The sequence below is a fragment of the Melozone crissalis genome, unplaced genomic scaffold (genome assembly GCF_028551555.1).
Source record: "Melozone crissalis strain CALT ecotype California unplaced genomic scaffold, PUWL_Pcris_2 ptg000029l_1, whole genome shotgun sequence".
Classification (NCBI taxonomy): domain Eukaryota; kingdom Metazoa; phylum Chordata; class Aves; order Passeriformes; family Passerellidae; genus Melozone; species Melozone crissalis.
Window position 1 is genome coordinate 9,025,389 of NW_026535807.1, and position 16,875 is coordinate 9,042,263.

At 56.6% G+C, this 16,875-nt stretch overlaps 2 protein-coding genes across 2 annotated transcripts; one reads left to right on the forward strand and one right to left on the reverse strand.

The window, feature by feature from the left end:
* Positions 1-6,720: 6,720 nt before the first annotated feature.
* On the reverse strand, positions 6,721-11,919 carry CCDC71 (coiled-coil domain containing 71). Its single transcript, XM_054280757.1, has 2 exons — positions 11,879-11,919; positions 6,721-9,480 (listed from the first exon to the last, which is right to left on the reverse strand). Exon 2 carries the CDS (start codon positions 9,417-9,419, stop codon positions 8,247-8,249), a length of 1,173 nt encoding a protein of 390 aa, XP_054136732.1. The 5' UTR covers positions 9,420-9,480; positions 11,879-11,919; the 3' UTR covers positions 6,721-8,246.
* A 217-nt stretch (positions 11,920-12,136) lies between these two features.
* On the forward strand, positions 12,137-16,300 carry LOC128939659 (uncharacterized). The gene is made up of 5 exons (XM_054280765.1): positions 12,137-12,332; positions 12,404-12,789; positions 13,427-13,587; positions 13,994-14,126; positions 15,606-16,300. The coding sequence occupies exons 1-5, from the start codon at positions 12,179-12,181 to the stop codon at positions 15,810-15,812; spliced, it is 1,041 nt and encodes a 346-aa protein (XP_054136740.1). The 5' UTR covers positions 12,137-12,178; the 3' UTR covers positions 15,813-16,300.
* The last annotated feature ends 575 nt before the right edge of the window (positions 16,301-16,875 follow it).

Here is a 16,875-nt window from a genome sequence, read left to right on the forward strand (position 1 = left end):
GCCAGATGGATCCTGCTCACACCCAGTGCTGGCACTGTGGGCACTGCCATGCCCCACTCACCCTGTGCTGCTCGGTGCTGTCTGGGATCCTCTGGACCGGCCGGGCTGGGTGCTGAGCCCTGCAGGGAGCACGGCTGTGCACCAGGGCCGGGTTCCACAGAGCCCGCACTGTCACACAGGGATAGTGCCTTGCCTTTTATTAGCCAAGGCCGAGGGCAAAGGAAGGAAGAGGAGCCGTGTGCTCTCCACGCCAAGGCCACGCTCTGGCCACCCGCCGCCAAGCAAGGTCATGGGCAGACAAAGAAGCAGCTCTCGCCCATAGGGATGCCAAAACCCACACCCCCAGGGACACCCTGAGACAGCCAGGCACCTCAGCAGGGCAAGAGATGCTGTGCACAGCGCACTACCAGCTCCCCATAGCCATGCACGGCACTGGGAAGGCTGGAGGAGGGGCCAGGCTGTGCCCAGCGAGGGCCCAGCAGGGCAGGCTGGTGGTCAGGCACCACTACCACCTTGTGAGCTGGGAGAGCTGGCAGGAGATGAGCTGACAAAGAGCCATCAGCGCTGGCCAGCGTGTCTGTGTCACGGGATCTTGCCAAGCAAACCTCATCTGCTCTGAGGAGATCCAAAGAGGCCTGATAAAGGCAACTGTAACAGGATCTCTGGCCTTGAAAAGCAAAGTAAAAGTGGGAGGGAAGGATTCTCAGCGGGATGTGAGGGACAAGAGAGGCATCCCAGTCCATGTCCAGGCACCTCCCTTAAGGCTGCTCTGACTTCCCATGCCAAGCTGCAATCCCTTCCTCTGCCCCAGAGCCGAACGCGTGGGGGTGCCCGGGTCTGCCCGGGGACAGGGCCTGTCCGGGGGCAGCTCCACCGGCGGAGATCTGCCAGCAGCTCTGCCCTCCATCACCGGTATCTGAACCCTGCCGAGCATCCCCCGCTTCCTCGCGTGCCCACAGCCTCGCTGCCCCGCACCTTTCCGCAGCGATCAGGGCACTCTTGCAGCGGCACAGAGACCCCCCCGTCCCCCCCATCCTCGGCAGAGCCCCTGGGCTCCAGGGCAGCCTCTCACGCCTGGCCAGCCCTGCTTGGACCGACTTCCGTGCACGCAGCAGGCAGCCAGCACTTTCCCGAACACCCTTAATGAGCAGAGAATTACTTAACCACTTCCCTTCTCGAGGAATGAGCTCCAGCACGGCACCGGAGCTGCTGTCTGCCCAGGGCCACGGTCCCACCAGCATTAGTGCTGGGTCAGTGCACTGACAGCCCCGCAGCACACTCTGGATCCAGATCGCAAACCGTGGAACAATGGCGCTTCTGTTGAATTAGCCGGGCAGAGGGTCCCGGCTGCCGAGTGGGCAGATCCAGAGAGGAGGCAGAGGATGGGCAGGCAGGCTGGGGCTGGCAGAGAACCTGCCAGCACCGTGCCACCCTGCATGTTTCTAGGAACTAACCAGGAATGTGGATTTATCCCAGTTAGGCACCAGTGGTATTTCCCACCCCAAAGCAGCAATCCTTAATGGAGTTTGAGTAATGCCAAACTTCCCTGGGAGATGTGGGGAGAAGAGCTGGGGGTGTGGTCTGCAGCTGAGTGTGCCCCATGCAGCAGCTGGCACACAGGAGACACCATTCCATGGAGCTGACACAGGGCTGGGAGCAGGAGCCCAGGGAGGAGCTGTCTGTCATAGCCCAAAGAAACGCTGGACACATTGGGTGGTTCTGAGCACCATTTTACTGAAGGGCTGGACACCTGCTAGGACTTCATAACAAAAAGTTCACTTCATTTAAGAAAAGTGACAGTCTGTTTTTTGTCCCATTCCCTTCCAAAGAGTGGAATAATACTAACGCTGTCTTTTCACTAAGCAATGCCATTCCAAAATATACAACATTGAGTGTGGAACAGCCCAGCTTCATATTAACATTAAATATTATTAGAACTTCAGAAACATTCTACACAAACAAATGAAACAGTAAAAAGTTCACTCAAGAACAAGATGGTCATTTGTAAAATCATGATACAAAGTTTGTAACTCGCCCTCCTGCGGGTTGCAGTTGCTGCTCCCCAGTGTTGCTTGGGATGCCCCACACCCAGGAGTGCCACAGCAGAGCCCCTCGTGCTGCTCTCAGCTGGAGCAGGTCGGTGCAGCTGTGTGGAGTCGGCTCTCATGGAGATGCTGGTTGGCAGAGAGTGGCCGGGCAGTGCCCACCCAGAGCCCCCGTGTCACTCAGAGCAGCTGCCATGCCTGTGCTCAGGAAATGCTCCTCCTCAGCTCAGGAGAGCTGCACCAGGACCCAGGAGGAGAGAGGGCATCACACGGTGCCTTCCCCACCATGAACAAACACTGACACTCCTCTTGTCCCAGTCCTGGCCTGGGCAGGGCGGTGCAGCAGGGGCAGGAGGGGAGGTATTTCTGGGGGTAGCTTTGCAGCACCTTCTCTTTTCAAGCAGCACCATGTGCCTGTGTCTGTGGGAATCACCAGACACTCACAGGGGCTGCCTGTAGCCACAGGAACACAGGAATGGAAAAGGCTAATTAAGAAAATAACGAGAGAGTCCCAGACGATAATAAGGCCTTTAAGGGACTCTCTGGGGAAGGTGTTTTGGAGTCCACAGGAGCAGTGCCAGATTGTGAGATTGATGAAGGATGGGAATGAAGGGTTGGGGGGTGCCTGCCCCAAAAGGACTCCCACTCCCCTGCAGCACCAGTGCCCATGTGCTGCTGCCAGGCAGGGTAGGGGGAGCTCTGTGGCCAGGCAGGGATGGAGGGAAGACAGTGATGTGAAAACCACAGCCTTGGCTCCTCTTTTGCACATCTCCTGCAGCAGACACAGAAGCAGCAGGCTGCTGGCTGTCCAGGTGCTGCTGGCATCTTTAGCTTTCCCTACTCCCAGCTTCTTGCTTTTTCACCAGCCTTCCTTAGTGCTCCTAGGCAAAGGGAGGGGTCTGGCCTAAGCACCATGGCTTTGGAGGCAGCTGCTGGCCAACCTGCAAGTTCCAGCAGTGTCCCAACTACAGACAAGCTTCATTCCACACTCAGGGATGACCTGGTGACAAAGGCTAGCCTCTCATGTCTTCTGGGACAAGATTCCTCCAAGACACCTGGCACCTTCCTAACAGCATCCAGCTCCAGGCAGAAGAGGCTGCAAGGAGAGGGAAACCCTAGCATGGTGCTCTCTAGCAGAGTCCAGAATGTGAGGGCTCAGGAGCATCCTGCCCTGCTGGGCTCTCCACAGGTTGTGCCAGCCCAGGTAGCTGGCAAAGCTGAGGGCTGCAGCATTGTCAGGAAGGTGCCAGATATCCCAAAACTGCTGTTCTCTCTGTGGGCCACCTCAACTCCTGCAAGGCCATCCCCATCCGAGCACAGGAGCAAAGAGGCCAGTGCCCTTTTGAAGACTGAAAAAGAAACTGTCACTCCTACAAAAACCAACCAGCCTGGCTGAGCAGCCGGTGCTCCACAGCTCAGCACCAACCCTGCCAACCACAGCCAAAAAAAGGATCCTCCCACCAGAACCTGCCTTCCTGCCCGGGAAGCTGCCCAGCTCGTGTCACACTGCCCAGCTGGAGCTCAGAGACAAAGCTGCTCTCCATACTCAGGGATCCCTTGAGCCATGGCCAAAGGCCCAGCTTCTAGACAGGGCAGGGAACTTGGATCCAAAGGGGAAGAACTGCTGAACCCCCACACGCTGGCAAGTTCTGGCCATGAACACAGCACAAGTCACAATTTAAAGGGCACAAACTCTGTGCTCAATTCCAAAACTCCCAGCCCCTCCTGCCACACCTGGAGCTGGAGAAATGCTCCTGGTGTACCAGGGGGCCTGGAGGCCAGGCCACAAACCATGGGCAGCTGTGGAGCAGAACCCTGGAGCCACATGTGCAGCATCACCCGTCTATGCCGTGCTGCTGCTGATTCCCCTGGCATGTTCCTAGCTGGCAACTGGCTGAACTCCATGCAAGGAAGCACCAGGCACTGGGGGGATCTCAGCCCACTAACCCCAGCCCTGGTAGTATGACCTGGTCTGAGAGCTGCCCAGTGAGGTGAGCACTCCAGGGAGCACACCTCATCCACACACTGAAATACCACTCATGGGCTGCCAAGCAGGACAAAAATAATCCCTTCTTTTTTTTTGCAAAAAAAGTGCTCCAGAAATTCTGTACAAGGATTGCTACAGCAGCTGGCTCATGGGGATGCAAATACTTTAGAAGCAGCAGCAGCCACATGCTACATGGCTTGCAGGGAAGAGGCTGAGGAGAAACTTCTACAACCATAAGCAGTGGCAGATGGTGAAATCTGATCACAGTGGACATGAGCTTCAGAACATTTCTACCAATTAACTTGTGATTTCAACTGGTATCTGATGTCAGCTTCCCCTTCAGCTGCCTGCCGGACAGGCTGCTCTCCCCACGGACCTTGCTGACGGACATCTGAAGCATGCAGGAAGCTCAAGGACCTTGTCTGCTGGAGAGGAAGCATAAACTGCTCCTTGGCAGCTGAACAAAAGGAGAAATTATTTCCAAAAAAATCAGATGGAAGAAGAGCCCTTTGACCGCTAGCTGAATCATTTCTAGAAGTGACAGTGGCACAAATCCATGCGTTAAAAGCATTCCTCAGAGAGTCTCCAAAGCTCTCTGCTGTCACAGTGCCCAGAACAACACAGGCCAGGTTAGGCACTTGGATGAATTCAAAGTGACTAATACAGAAACAGGTCTGGACAAGGTGCATACCACATGCTCAGCAGAGACCACAGCGCTCTGGGCAATGCATTTCTCTGTGCCTGCCAGTTACTGTTGCACGGATCCCTGCAAGTGTTACTCAGCTGCCACAGACTAACACAGGATAGAAGGGACCTGTGGAGGAGACCTCTGGCTAGATCAGATCTTAGGTAGCTCTGGTTTGATCAAACCCTTCATCTACCCTGAAGAGCAAAGAGCAACACGCACACAGAGTCCCTCTGCAGCCTCGTGCACATCAGTGTTACATGCCCAGGGCACCAGGAGCACCCACACCTGGGCATGAGCTGAAGGATGGGGGAGCCAACCTGTGCCAGACTGAGGCACCCCCTCTGCCAGTGCTGGCTGGTACCAGGGCAGCAGTTGCTGCATTGGCACAGAGGCTGTAAAGCCCCTCTATAACAACGTGCAACCCTTTCAGTCAAGTTCCCAAAGCACCTGCAAGAGGAGGAAGAGACAAGAGGAGGGCAGGGAATGGAGATTAAGCGCTGCCCTGCTGCTCAGGGCCCTGTGGTCTGTTAGAGATGCACAGGAGAGCTGACAGAGGGGACTGGTGATGAGCAAGTCCCTGAGCACACAGCTATGGAGTGCTCACTTCCCTGGCAGCAGCCTCAGTGGCACAGAGGTGTTTCCAAAGCTTGTCTCTCCCTGTGGAGCAGAACACCTTTTGCTGGTGCCTGGAAGGACACAGGGCAAACTGTCACCACCAAGCACGCACAGAACTCAGCTCAGTGCTGGGAAAGGCACGGCAGCACAAAGGCTGGATGCTGTGCTGGATGTGTTAAGCAACAATACAAGTCAAGTCCTTGACTGGCAGAGACCCAAGCTGTGAAAGACAAGAGGTGATAGAAAAGAGTGAAGAGGCAGGCAGCAGTACAGCTGAGAGAAGACACACAGTGATGAGGAGGGATGTGCCCTGGTAAGTTGGCCTCAGGTGCTCAGCTTCCCACTCAGGCTGGAGGAAAAGAGGCTCCGACCTGGATTCAGCCTTGTTGATGCACGTTGTTTTTCCCAGCGGAGGCCAAGGGCTCAGCTGGGACGCCTGTGCTGCATAAGGAGACTCCAAAGACAGCTCTCAGTGCCCTTATAAGGGTCTGGGAACGGGGGAAGCTGCTGAGCAGCCTGACAGCAATACCACAGGCAGGAGTTCAGAGCCCTCCTCGGGAAACAGCCCAAAAGAGAAACACCAGTGCAGGACTTCAAGACCTGGCATTTGAGAGCGTGGGAATGAGAAAGGTCTGAAGGAGTGGGAACAAAAGGAACAAAGCAATTTTTGGCCAGTTGACAGTGATGGAGAGCCCCTGTTCATCCAGCACCAGGTCAGGACAGGGAACTCTCTGCCAGGGCATTTTAAAACACAGAAGCAGAAGAAAATATTTCCTCCTCCTTGGCAGCCAAGCAGCGGCATTCACAGGTCACTCTCAAACACTGCAAGTTATGATCTCTGACAGCAACTCAGACCCCAAGTCTGGGGTTCAGGGCTTGCAATCATTCCCTGAATCATAAAATCACAGAAGGGCTTGGGTTGGAAGGGATCTTAAAGACCATCTTGTTCCAACCAACCTGCCATGGGCAGGGACACTTTACACTAGACCAGGTTGCTTAGTGAAAGTGAACCTCCACCCTGCTCTATGTGGGTGAGAGGAGAACCCAGATGCACCTCAGAACACTCAACTTCCCTGCCTTCTCACCCTGTCATGAACCTCCTCCCTTCTCTCCACACCAGTCTTCCTTTCTGTGCTGGGGATCAGACACTGACCCGTTTTATAAACCACTGAAATCCAACCAGGTGCTTGGGGGGTGGGGCTCAAATATAAGGATCTGGGACTTCCCTGGGGAGCTCATCCCCTCAGCCAATGTCCACAGAGATTATTAGGTCAGACAACTGGTATTTTGAGCTGGTGAGAGAATGAGTGGATTACACTACTGCTGCAGACATCTGAGCAGACAGCAATATACAGAGACAAGTCCATACCCAGCCCAATGCCTCTTCCTTTCCCCAGGACAGCAGGTTGTCCCTTCCAGGTGACAGCAGCAGCACTAACTGCTCCAGTGAGGTGTTTCTCCTGGGATTAGCAGATCCCTCCCTGTGGAGTGCAGAGAGCACAGAGCCGTGTTCTGATCCAACAGCGTGCCCCGGTGCAGGGAGGTGACAGCAGCCGTGTGCAGCGGTTCTGCAGTGCCTCCTAGGGATGGCAGAGCCTGCACTCCTCCTTCCACACAGAGCTCTCACACCTGACACACACCTTCTCACAACATCCCCGATGGCACAGCAAGGCTGCCACCCCCCACATGATGCCCATCTCCCCTCCTACTGCTTCATCCCCACAAACCACAGAAAGCAACTCTCTGTGTTTAAGTGCTGGTGTATGTGCTCCCAAATTTTTCACTTTTCTGCTTCAACTCAGGCTCAAGTATCCCACTGAGTCTGGGACTGGCAGGACGTAGCTAAAGCATTCAAACACAGCGTGTGTCTCTGTCGTGGTTTAACTCCAGCCAAAGCCAACAGTTCTCTACCAGCACCTGGGATCTGCTCCTGGAACACCCAGCAGCAGCAGAGCAGTTACATGGGGGGCAGGACACTACACAGTTCATGCTAACAATTCCAGCCCTTTGGCTCTAACAGTCACAGTTTGTGATCCATAGCTGCACCTGGGGTATAGGAGAGCAGAGTAATGCTGGGTGCTGAGGAGGAATCCTCTTCGGAGGCAAATCCCTACCATGTGTTCAAAACTTCTGCTACCCACAAAGGGAGGAGGTGCCCAAAGATGTCAGACAGACTTGCAGCCCTGTGACACTCCCCCACTGTTATGCAGAGGTTATACTGAAAACAGGATTAAAACTACCAGCTGGTAATTCTCCAGATTGTTTGGCATTCTGGAGACAAACAAGTGGCAACACTGCTGCTGCCTCTGAGCTGCTCAAGGGAGCTCAGGACAGACTGTCACAACAATGAACCACAAAGGAATTCTGGCACCTTTGAACAAAAGGCTAGCTGAAGGGAAGGAGGAACAAAAGCTATCAAACCCAATCCCAAAGGGATGGAGGAAGTGCATCTTCCCACAGTTCCTGGGCCATATGCACATATATGGATATATAGATATATAGATAATAAAGTTATAAAATTTGATCAAAATAAAACCAGTAAATGTACAGCTTGAAAAAGAGCAATATCACAGTGCATCAATGTTATGAGAAAGTCCTGTGTTCTCCCCTGCACAAGAGCACAGCCTGCCACGTTCAGGGGAGCGTGGTGAGAAGTGAACTCTCCGGCCTGCTCAGCTCAATGCTGGCCACAGTCACTGTCCCACACTCGCAAACAGGGGTTTGGATTTCTGCAGCCAGTTCTGCACAGCAGTGGCAGACAGGCAGGAACAGCATGTGAGTGGGCTGCTCTGTCTGCAGGTTAGTGGGCATATTGGCACCAGAGACACAGAGTCACTCCTAAGCCTCTCTGTGCTCTGGTGCCAGGCTCGTATTTACTTACTTACAAAAAAAAGTGACAAAGTGAAGAAATTCAGGGGACACTATGAGAATGGGACAAGGGCTGAATTTGGATCACAGGGGACAAGTTGACCCTAAGAATCTTCTGTGCTCTCCTCCTCACTTCATCATCAGAGGAAGAGTTGCCCACCTTGATGGTCCGGAATTTCAGCAGGTTCAAAGTGCTCTGAGCCTTTCGAGTTTTCTTTCGGACAGGAATGGTATTTGCTTTTTTCCTCTGTGGTGCTTCTTTTGCCTCTGTAGCTCTTCTCTTCTTCTGCCTAGTGCCCTCCTGGTAAGTGCTGCTGTCCTTCCACTCTGTTTTTCCCAGCAGAACTTCCTTATCTTTGATTTTCAAGGTCTTGGGCTGTGGTGCTGTGGCGCAGTCCTGGGACGAGCTGCCTGCGAATCTCCCGTTGAGAACTCCGGAGGCTTTGCAGGCGTTGCTCTCCTGCAGCACTCCCCCCTTTGGTCCCTTCAGAAGCTTTAAAGCACGGCTGCCAGAATCGGGTGGCTTCTTAACCAAACGTTTGTACCCCTTGCCTTCAATAATTTTAGTGCTCTTGCCTGAAGAAAACTGCCTTGGTGCACTTGAAGTCTTGAGGAGTTTAAGGTCTGAGGGAGAGATGCCAAGACGCCCCTGTGTGTACTTGGACTCCAAACAGGACGTTGCAGTTTTCAGTGGCACCAGGGCTTCCAGAACCACTGACAGTCTCATAGCTGGATACACGTCAGGATACATGCTTGTAGGGAAGCCCACCGTCGCCGCCTTGGATGTGCCAGATCCTGTCTGCTTCAAGGAGCTCAAGAGGAGATTTCTGGAATCCCCTTTGGAGACCTTCAAAGAGCTCACTGGCATGCTGGTGGGCAAAGGGGCCACTTTTGCCCCTGAGTTCCTGGCTGGACTCTGGGTGGGCTCAGTGGTGCTGGCACAGTTGCGCTGTGTGTTCTCTCCCGTCTGACTCGGCGTGACTGCCGTGCACGAGCTGTACCCGTACACATCCTTACTCCTCAGAATCGTGGGCTGGTAGCCCTCCTCCTTCAGGCCTTGGATGAAGGCCACCAGCTGGGTCTCTGTGTCCGAAAGATCCTTGGACATCGGGTTGAAGACTCGGAGGGCTTCCTCCAGAACTTTCTGTCCTGCAGAGGAAATTCTTGACCAGGAATGGACAGCTTTTTCTTCCTCATGATTCACTGCAATATTCATGGCATTAGGCAAGCAGGTGCTTCAAAAAGGTCCAAATTACTGGAAAAACAACCCTTGACACCTCAAAAGGAGAAAGAAGACAGTTAGCTTACAGCAACTGAAATTATCCAAGTATTTAATATGGGACCTGAAACCATTAAGTCCAGGCATGGCTAGTCGCAAACCCTGGGTCAGATTCTGGGCTCAATCCAACATAGAAGCATCACCAAGAAAAACCTGTCACTCATTTATCTCTGAAATAAAACTAAAACATCTCTCACAAAAATATCCTCCAACCTAAACAAAGATTTCAGGAAATCCCATCCAATTCACCCCAAGATGAAGGACTCCAATGATTAACTCAGCAAAATCTGCAGCTCATTTCCAGTTTGAGTTTGACCCACCCCAGCTTTGGACAAACAGATCTCATTTTCTCTGGGAAAAACTGAACCCTCATTGAACCTTTTCCCTGTGTACACATCTCAACCAGCACCACTGAGCCATCTCAACACTAAGAAATGCCTAAGTACTTCAACTGCATCCCAGCACCACCTTCAATTTCTCAGCTTCTAAACTGATGCTGCCCAAAAATTGATTCTGAGTCCCCTGCCAAAGCTGCAGCTTCCTCCTGGAGACCTGGCAGCAGGGCTGGAGGCTGTTCCAGTTGTGCTTCGTTGATGCTGAATGCTGTGGCAAGGCAGCACTGCTCCTTGCTGTTCTCTTGTTTGAACAGCGGTCCACAACTTGCTGTCACAGCAAACTGGTGCTGATCCAAGGACACTTGCTGCCAAGTGAGGAGGAAGCAGGAAATTCAAGCAGGGCGGTATGAAGGAAACACGCATCACCAGGGCCAAGTGTACAAAGGCCTGAGGGACAACACTGGGATCACACTCAGGGCACTGTGCAGCTGCCTGCCCAGCATAAAAGCATCAATTATTGCTTGCAATAAAAAATAGGCACTAAAGGGCAGTCCAGGCAGGACTTGAAGAGCAGCCCTTCAAGAGAACTCTGATCCTGGTGGCCTCACAGCTCCACAGCTGGATGCTAGACCAACATAAAATCTTTTGCTTTATTGATAATCTCAAAATAATAATGAAGATTCAGCTAAAAAAACCTGATCAGGGAAATGCAGGTGGTGTCAGAGACAGTTCTGGAGAGGGCAGTGCACAGGCAAGAAAGCTGTGATGGAGAAGTCAGTGCCTGAGCAGCCAGAACAAGGAACTGCTCACGTCCCACGTTCCCCCAGAACTCTGGTCTCACACAGCACAGGAGCAGAGCCCGTGCTGCCGCCAGCTGCACAAGCAGGGAAGAGACACAAGGCAAGAGCAGCCACAGAAGGGAAAGCACAGGTCAGTGGAGGAGTAAGAACCTCCACATGACAGACTAATCTCAGTCAAGTGCTCTGCAGACGTCACGGCCAAAGAGGGATTTGGAGGAGGATAATGCAGTTGTTCAGAGGCAGGCGGGGGATCTCCCACGAAGGAGGGGAGGCAGGCAGGGAGGTGATCCCACAGAGCCCCAGGCAGCGTCACCAGCCAGCACTGAGAGTCACCACCTGCAAAGTGACCAAGCAGTGCCAGGCACAGGAAAGCCAGAGAAGGTGTAATGGTAATTTTGATGTGGTGAGGCAGAGACCAACGAAGAAGCACATGTAACAACATATGCTCAACAGGCTGCAAAATGGATCATCTTCAGGCTGCAGCAAGCCCGGGAGCAGCTGGGACATCTGAAGGGGTGTTCTGGCTGTGACATTTCATGGGAACAGGACTTTCCACCATCAACTGCTCGGTGCTGTTTGGTGCGGTGCCAGCTGTATTGGAGGAAAGCCGGCCACGAGCAGACGCACCCCGGGCCAGTCTGACCTCCTGACAGCAGGTTCCCCCCCGTGCCACACTGCTGTGGGGGGCTACGGGAGCACAGCACTCCCGGCACGGGGCGAGCACAGCACCGGAAGGTCGAGGTTTAGAGGCCCGGCTGTCCAAGCACGGAAAGGGCTTTCCCGGTGCACCGCAAGGGGAAGTGGCTGCGGGCAGGGCCGAGACGCGGGGCTGGGGCAGCCTGTGGGGCCGGAGGCCGGTGCGCAGTCCCAGGGAAGGCTCGGCAGGGCCGCCAGGTCCTCGCTCGGCCTCTCCTTTCGGCCCGCCCCTCGGCGCAGGCGGTGCCCCTTCCCGAGCGCCCGTCCCTCGCTCCCGCTGCACCCTCCCACGGCTCGGCCCGCCGGCCGGAGGGACCCCGGGGCGGGCAGGCCGCCTGGGCCGGCCCCGCCCGGCAGGGCTGCGGGAGGTGATTGGTGCAGACAGGGGGTGCGGCACCCGCGCTCGGCCCGCGCCGGCTCCCGGGACCGGGGGGGCGGGGGCCGGGGCGGGGCCCTCAGCGCCGCGGCTCCGCCTCCAGCGCTCCGAGGCCGCCCCAGCGGGCGGCTCGGCAGTGCCCTCGCCCGGGAGCCGGCGTGGGGCCCGGGCCCGCCGGCCCCAACCTACCGGCTGCCGCCAGACCCGTGCCCGCCGCTGCGCCGCACCCGCCGCTCCAACATGGCCGCCCGCGGGGCGCCGGAAGCGGCCCTGCTTCCGCTTCCCGTCCCTTTCCGCGGGCCGCGGTCACGCCCACAGTCACGGAGCCCTTTCTGTCACGCCCCCGCGCTCCGCCCCTCCGCCCCCGGCCCCGCCGTGACCACGGCAACGGCGGCGAGGGCCGTCCCTGGCCGGCAGGGGGCGCCGCTGGCGGAAGCGGCGGGGGCGGAAGCGGCGCCGTCACCAGGTAACGGGGCCAGTGTCGGGGCAATGAGTGGCGGGGCCGGGCGACGGCGGCGCCTGGTTCTGCACGTGGACCTGAACAACACGGTGGTGGTGGCGGACACGGTGACGGGGCAGGCCCCACGAGCGGCGCTCAACACCTTTCTCAGCACCGTCACCTGGGGCCGCGCCGGGGCTGCCGGTGAGCGCCGGGGCCGGGGGTACGGGGACTCGTGTGGCGGTGAGGGGGCTGAGCACGTTCCTCTCTTCCAGGCGAGTGGGAGTGGGTGAGCGACCGCCCGTCCCTGCGGCCCCCGTGCCCCGGCGCCCTCAGCTACTACAGCCGCCACGGCCGGGACCCCGCCTTCACCGAGGCCGGCCCGGGCCGGCGCTTCCGTGACCTCCACGCCCGCCACCTGCGGCTGCTGGAGTGGCCGGGCCGGCCGCACGACGCCTTGTCGGTGCCAGGGGAGCCCGGCAAACGCTACCACCTGATCCTGCCCTCCTTCTTCCGCCTCCTGGACACGCTGCACCGGGATGGCAGGGCCTTCGCTGTTGTCTTCAGGACCTTCGGCACCGACCTGCCCCGCGCCCTGCAGGCCGTCCGCAGCGCTCTGGACGGGCAGCACCCGCAGTTCCCTGCCCTGCGGGACGTGGCGGTGAGTGGCGCCCTGAGGGTCCGTGGTGATGGGGAAGGGCAGCCGGATGGTCCCACGGAGCCCCCCCCACGTCAGACTGCTCTCCAGCTGCTTGGCCAGACTGCTTTTAAAAGCATGGAGTTCTCTGGATGAAGCTGTGAGCTGTGGGGGAGCATGTGTGTGCAGATCCTGTGTGGAATGGTTTCCTCTTGGGGTATCCCGTGTTGGACGGAGTGTGCCTTCTCCCGAGGAGGGGCTGCTGCAGCAGAGCAGGGCTCCCTGGCCCAGAGCCGATCACAGCTGCACTCTCCTCCCCTGGCAGCACACTGGGCAGGAGTGCTGGGAATGAGGGAATGAGCTTTAGAAGATGCTTTAGTTATTCCTTGGAGTATTTTCAGATAGCAGAGATTGAAATGGGGGCAGTGTGCAGCCAGGAGCACATTCCTTTCCATCCCTGGGGAAGTCGTTCCTTTCCATCCCTGGGGAGGGGATGATTTTTGGTTGGATGCATTCCATGCCTCCTCTTGTCATCTTCCCAACACCATCCTCCCACACTGTAGTGGTGGGGAGTCTCCACCCTGCTGCTTAGTGTCTCTGCCAGTGAAACAACCTGTCTGCTTTGGAAACTTTTCCTTTCCCATTTTCTGTGGTCCTGCAGCTCCCTGTGGACCTTACCCCTGGCCAGATACGGTGCAGCAAGAAAGAGGTGGTGCTAACGCGGGGAGCAGAGCGTCTGGCCACCCGGGATGACAAAAGAAAGCTTTACAACTTCTTCAGCTCCTTTGAGGGAATTGGAGGCTTCCAAGACCACTTTGACTGGTGAGAAAGAGGGCACTGAGAAAGTCGCTTGGGCATTATGTTCTTTCCTGTGATTCTCTTCGTTTCTGGGATAGCTCCTAGTCTTGAAGCCTGTATGTTGTTGGGGTCTCTATCACTTAGGCACTTCCCATGTTGCCTGTGGGCAGCCTGATGGGACTCTCACACCATTCCTGAGGTCCCCATCCCCTGGTGTACCTCCTGCTTTTCTCCAAAGGCCCCCTGATTTCTCACCTTGATGCAAAATGCCTCATTTCTGGGAGGGCATGGGCAGCAGGACCTGTGGACCATTCTCCATCCTGCTTCCCTGGCTCAGAGGGTGCCCTGGGCCTGCAGTACAGTCTGCCATTTCCTGGGAGCTGTCACCCTCTTCCTGCCCTGACTGTTCCTTCTCCACTTACTGTTTCAGGTGGGCCAGAAATCAGTTCTCTTCCCGGGGTGGGAAGCCCCTGTGGATAGACCCCCATGATCCTGACATTCAGCACATCTTCATTGATGACAACATCCGGCTGGATGATGGAGACACCATTGTTCACCCCCAGGTAGGTGGCTGAAGGCCCCTCTGGCACCAGCAGCCTGCACTGGGGTGTCCCTGCAGCCTGCACTGGGGTATCCCTGGCAAGGTCAGACATGTTTTGACCCCTTTTCATGAGGCTGCAGAGGGGGTCAAGGCATAGCCCTGATGTCACTGCATCCTGTGCCACCAGTGTTGGTGCAGCGATGCACAGGGAGGGTGAGATCAGCTGTCAGCAATGCACAGCGGGTGCTGGCTGCCTCTGCTCCCCTCTGAGTCAGCCCCTGGAGGCAGCAGCAATGATATCAGGGCTGCCAGCCTTGTCACCTGCCTGAGTGAAGGAAGGGGCAGTGTTTGTGGGGAGCACACTTGGGAAACAGAATGTTTACACAGACAGAGCCATGCCTGGCCATTGGACAGCTGTCAGTGCTCAAACAAGAGCTGCAGGTCCATGGGTGATCCTCAACCCCTGCCTGTTTCCATCCATATGGAGACGGTGCAGGGGGGAAACACGGCAGCCAGTGAATTGTCTGCAGTGTTTGGCAGGCAGCCTGGGAATGGAAAGGGGTGGGATGCTCATTGGATGTTCCCTTCCATACAAGCTTTCTCAGTTTACACATTTGTAGCTGGTGGCAGGAATTGTTACTGCCTGGAGAGACCTGTCAGGACCAGGCTTTGGCTGTGCCATGCCTGGTTGAGGGGAGCCTCTGCAATGGCTGCTGCATGTAGATCTGCAGCTGGAGCGTGGCTCACACAGCTACACTTGCTGCATTTCAGCATCAGGCTATCTTGTGTGATCAAGGAGTTCCTCCTTTGGCATTGGTAGCCTGCATGGCTGGTCAGTCAGGCTGCTGTGCTAATCTCATGGCAGCCATGCAGCCAGCCCTGGGGCTGCTCCCACGCTGGATCACACAGGTAGGATCCAGTTATGGCAGCAGCAGACCTCGTGGGAGTCTGGGCAGCAGCCAAGCATCTTCCCAGCAGGGCTTATCGTCACTGCTGGGACCTTGCTGTCCTGCAGCCAGGATCAGTAGGTGGAAAGCCATTCTCCCCTCCTCTTGCATCACCACCAGCTCTGAAGGGCTGTCCCCATTTCAGTGATGGTGACAGAGCGGCACTAGGAGTGAAACAGGTTGCCAGGTGGCTTTAAACAGGCCATGGTGGAGATCAGAAGGTGAAGTCCCTGTTCCATCCTGTGGTAGCTAAAGGAAGAGCTGTTGGCAGAGGTTTGCCTGGAGTCAGCTGCTCCACAGAGCCGTTTTCTTCCAGCTGCATGGTGTGGCCTGTTTCCTTAAGGGAGTACCAGGCACATATGACATGCTGGTTCAGAGTCAAAGGCAATTTCTGGGAGAGGGGGAAATCTCAAAAATTTCACCTGCTGTTGCAGTGGGGATAGGATCACCCTGCCCTCTGCTCCTGACATACAGCATGGAGGCGCCTGGCTGAGGGGAGGGCAGAGCACACCTTGGGGTGTGTGCATTGCTGCCAGGCTCTGCTCTCCCTGCAGGTATTCTCAGAGCAGGGCAGCAGCAGTCCCAGGAGCGTGCCCACCTCAGCACTGTACAACATTTGCCTGGTGCAAACCAATCTGCTGGAGGCCATTGCTGATGAGGACTATTTCCTGCACTGTGTGAGGAGGTGTGAGGAGAACTACGACCGCTACCTGGCCTGCATGGAGAAGGACACCCCGAGCCAGCAGTGGGATGGACAGTGATGGCACCTCATGGGGCTGAGTGCCTCCAGACTGGGACACCACCCGCTTCCTGCTGCATGCAGTCAGAGTCCCAGGCGGGCTCCTGCTTCAAGCTGTTACCTCTCCAATGTGCAATGTGGGCGTTCAGTCCTATCAGGACCTTCCATGAGCAAACACAAGCATCCTGGGAGCTTGTGTGATGGGATTTTTGGAGGAAATGGTTTTCCAGTCTTTGGCAGTGTTGCCCGGGGTGCCCACTTCTGCATGAGGGCTGGGGCTCACTGTCCCTCTGCAGTCACCAGGCAGGTCCCTTCCACCATCCTGTGATGCAGGCAGCCTCTCAGTGTTTGCACCTCACTTCCTGCTCCTGCAATGATGGCTGGTGCAGAGCAGGTGCCAGGATGAGTACAGTGTTAGCAGCAGCATCCCCAGGTGGCATTTGTGGTGTGGTGTTCTCGGCGGATGCCTTGTCACTTCTGTCTGTTTTTAAAGCAAACCTTTTTAGCTCATTTCTGTGTGAGTTTCCTGCTTGCCCTTGGCTCTGCCTGTGCTGGTGGGTGGGAAACGCCTTTCCCAGCGTGTTCATTTGCCTGGCTCAGCCAAGTGGGGACAAAAGTGTTGGTGGAGGGTTTGAGACCCATGTGCACCTTTCGTGATGCTGCTGAGAGACCCCAGCAAGGTCGTGCTCAGAGTAGGGCATGTTCTGTCCCTGCAGTGGTGACAGGATAGGGGTCATCTCTAGCGTGGGACGGTGGGTTCCCGACTCCTTGAGCCCGGCACTGCATGGCTCTGGCATCGGCAGCGCACAGCAAGGGAGGGCAGATCCAGGGTCTCTCCAGCCCCTCTCCCTGCGATGGTTCCTTCCCGGCCAGGTGAACGCGGCAGGGGCACAGCGGGCCGGTGGCACCGGGAGGGCCGGGCCGGGGGGAGAGGGGCACGGCAGGGGGGCCGGGGCGGACGCGGCGCCGCCCCCACCGGCAGCGGGCGGGCCCGGGGCGGGCAGAGGCGCGGAGCGGCGGGGAGAGCGGCGGAGCGGGCGGAGAGGTGAGTGCGGTCCTGGTCCCGGTCCCGGTCCTGGTGCCTG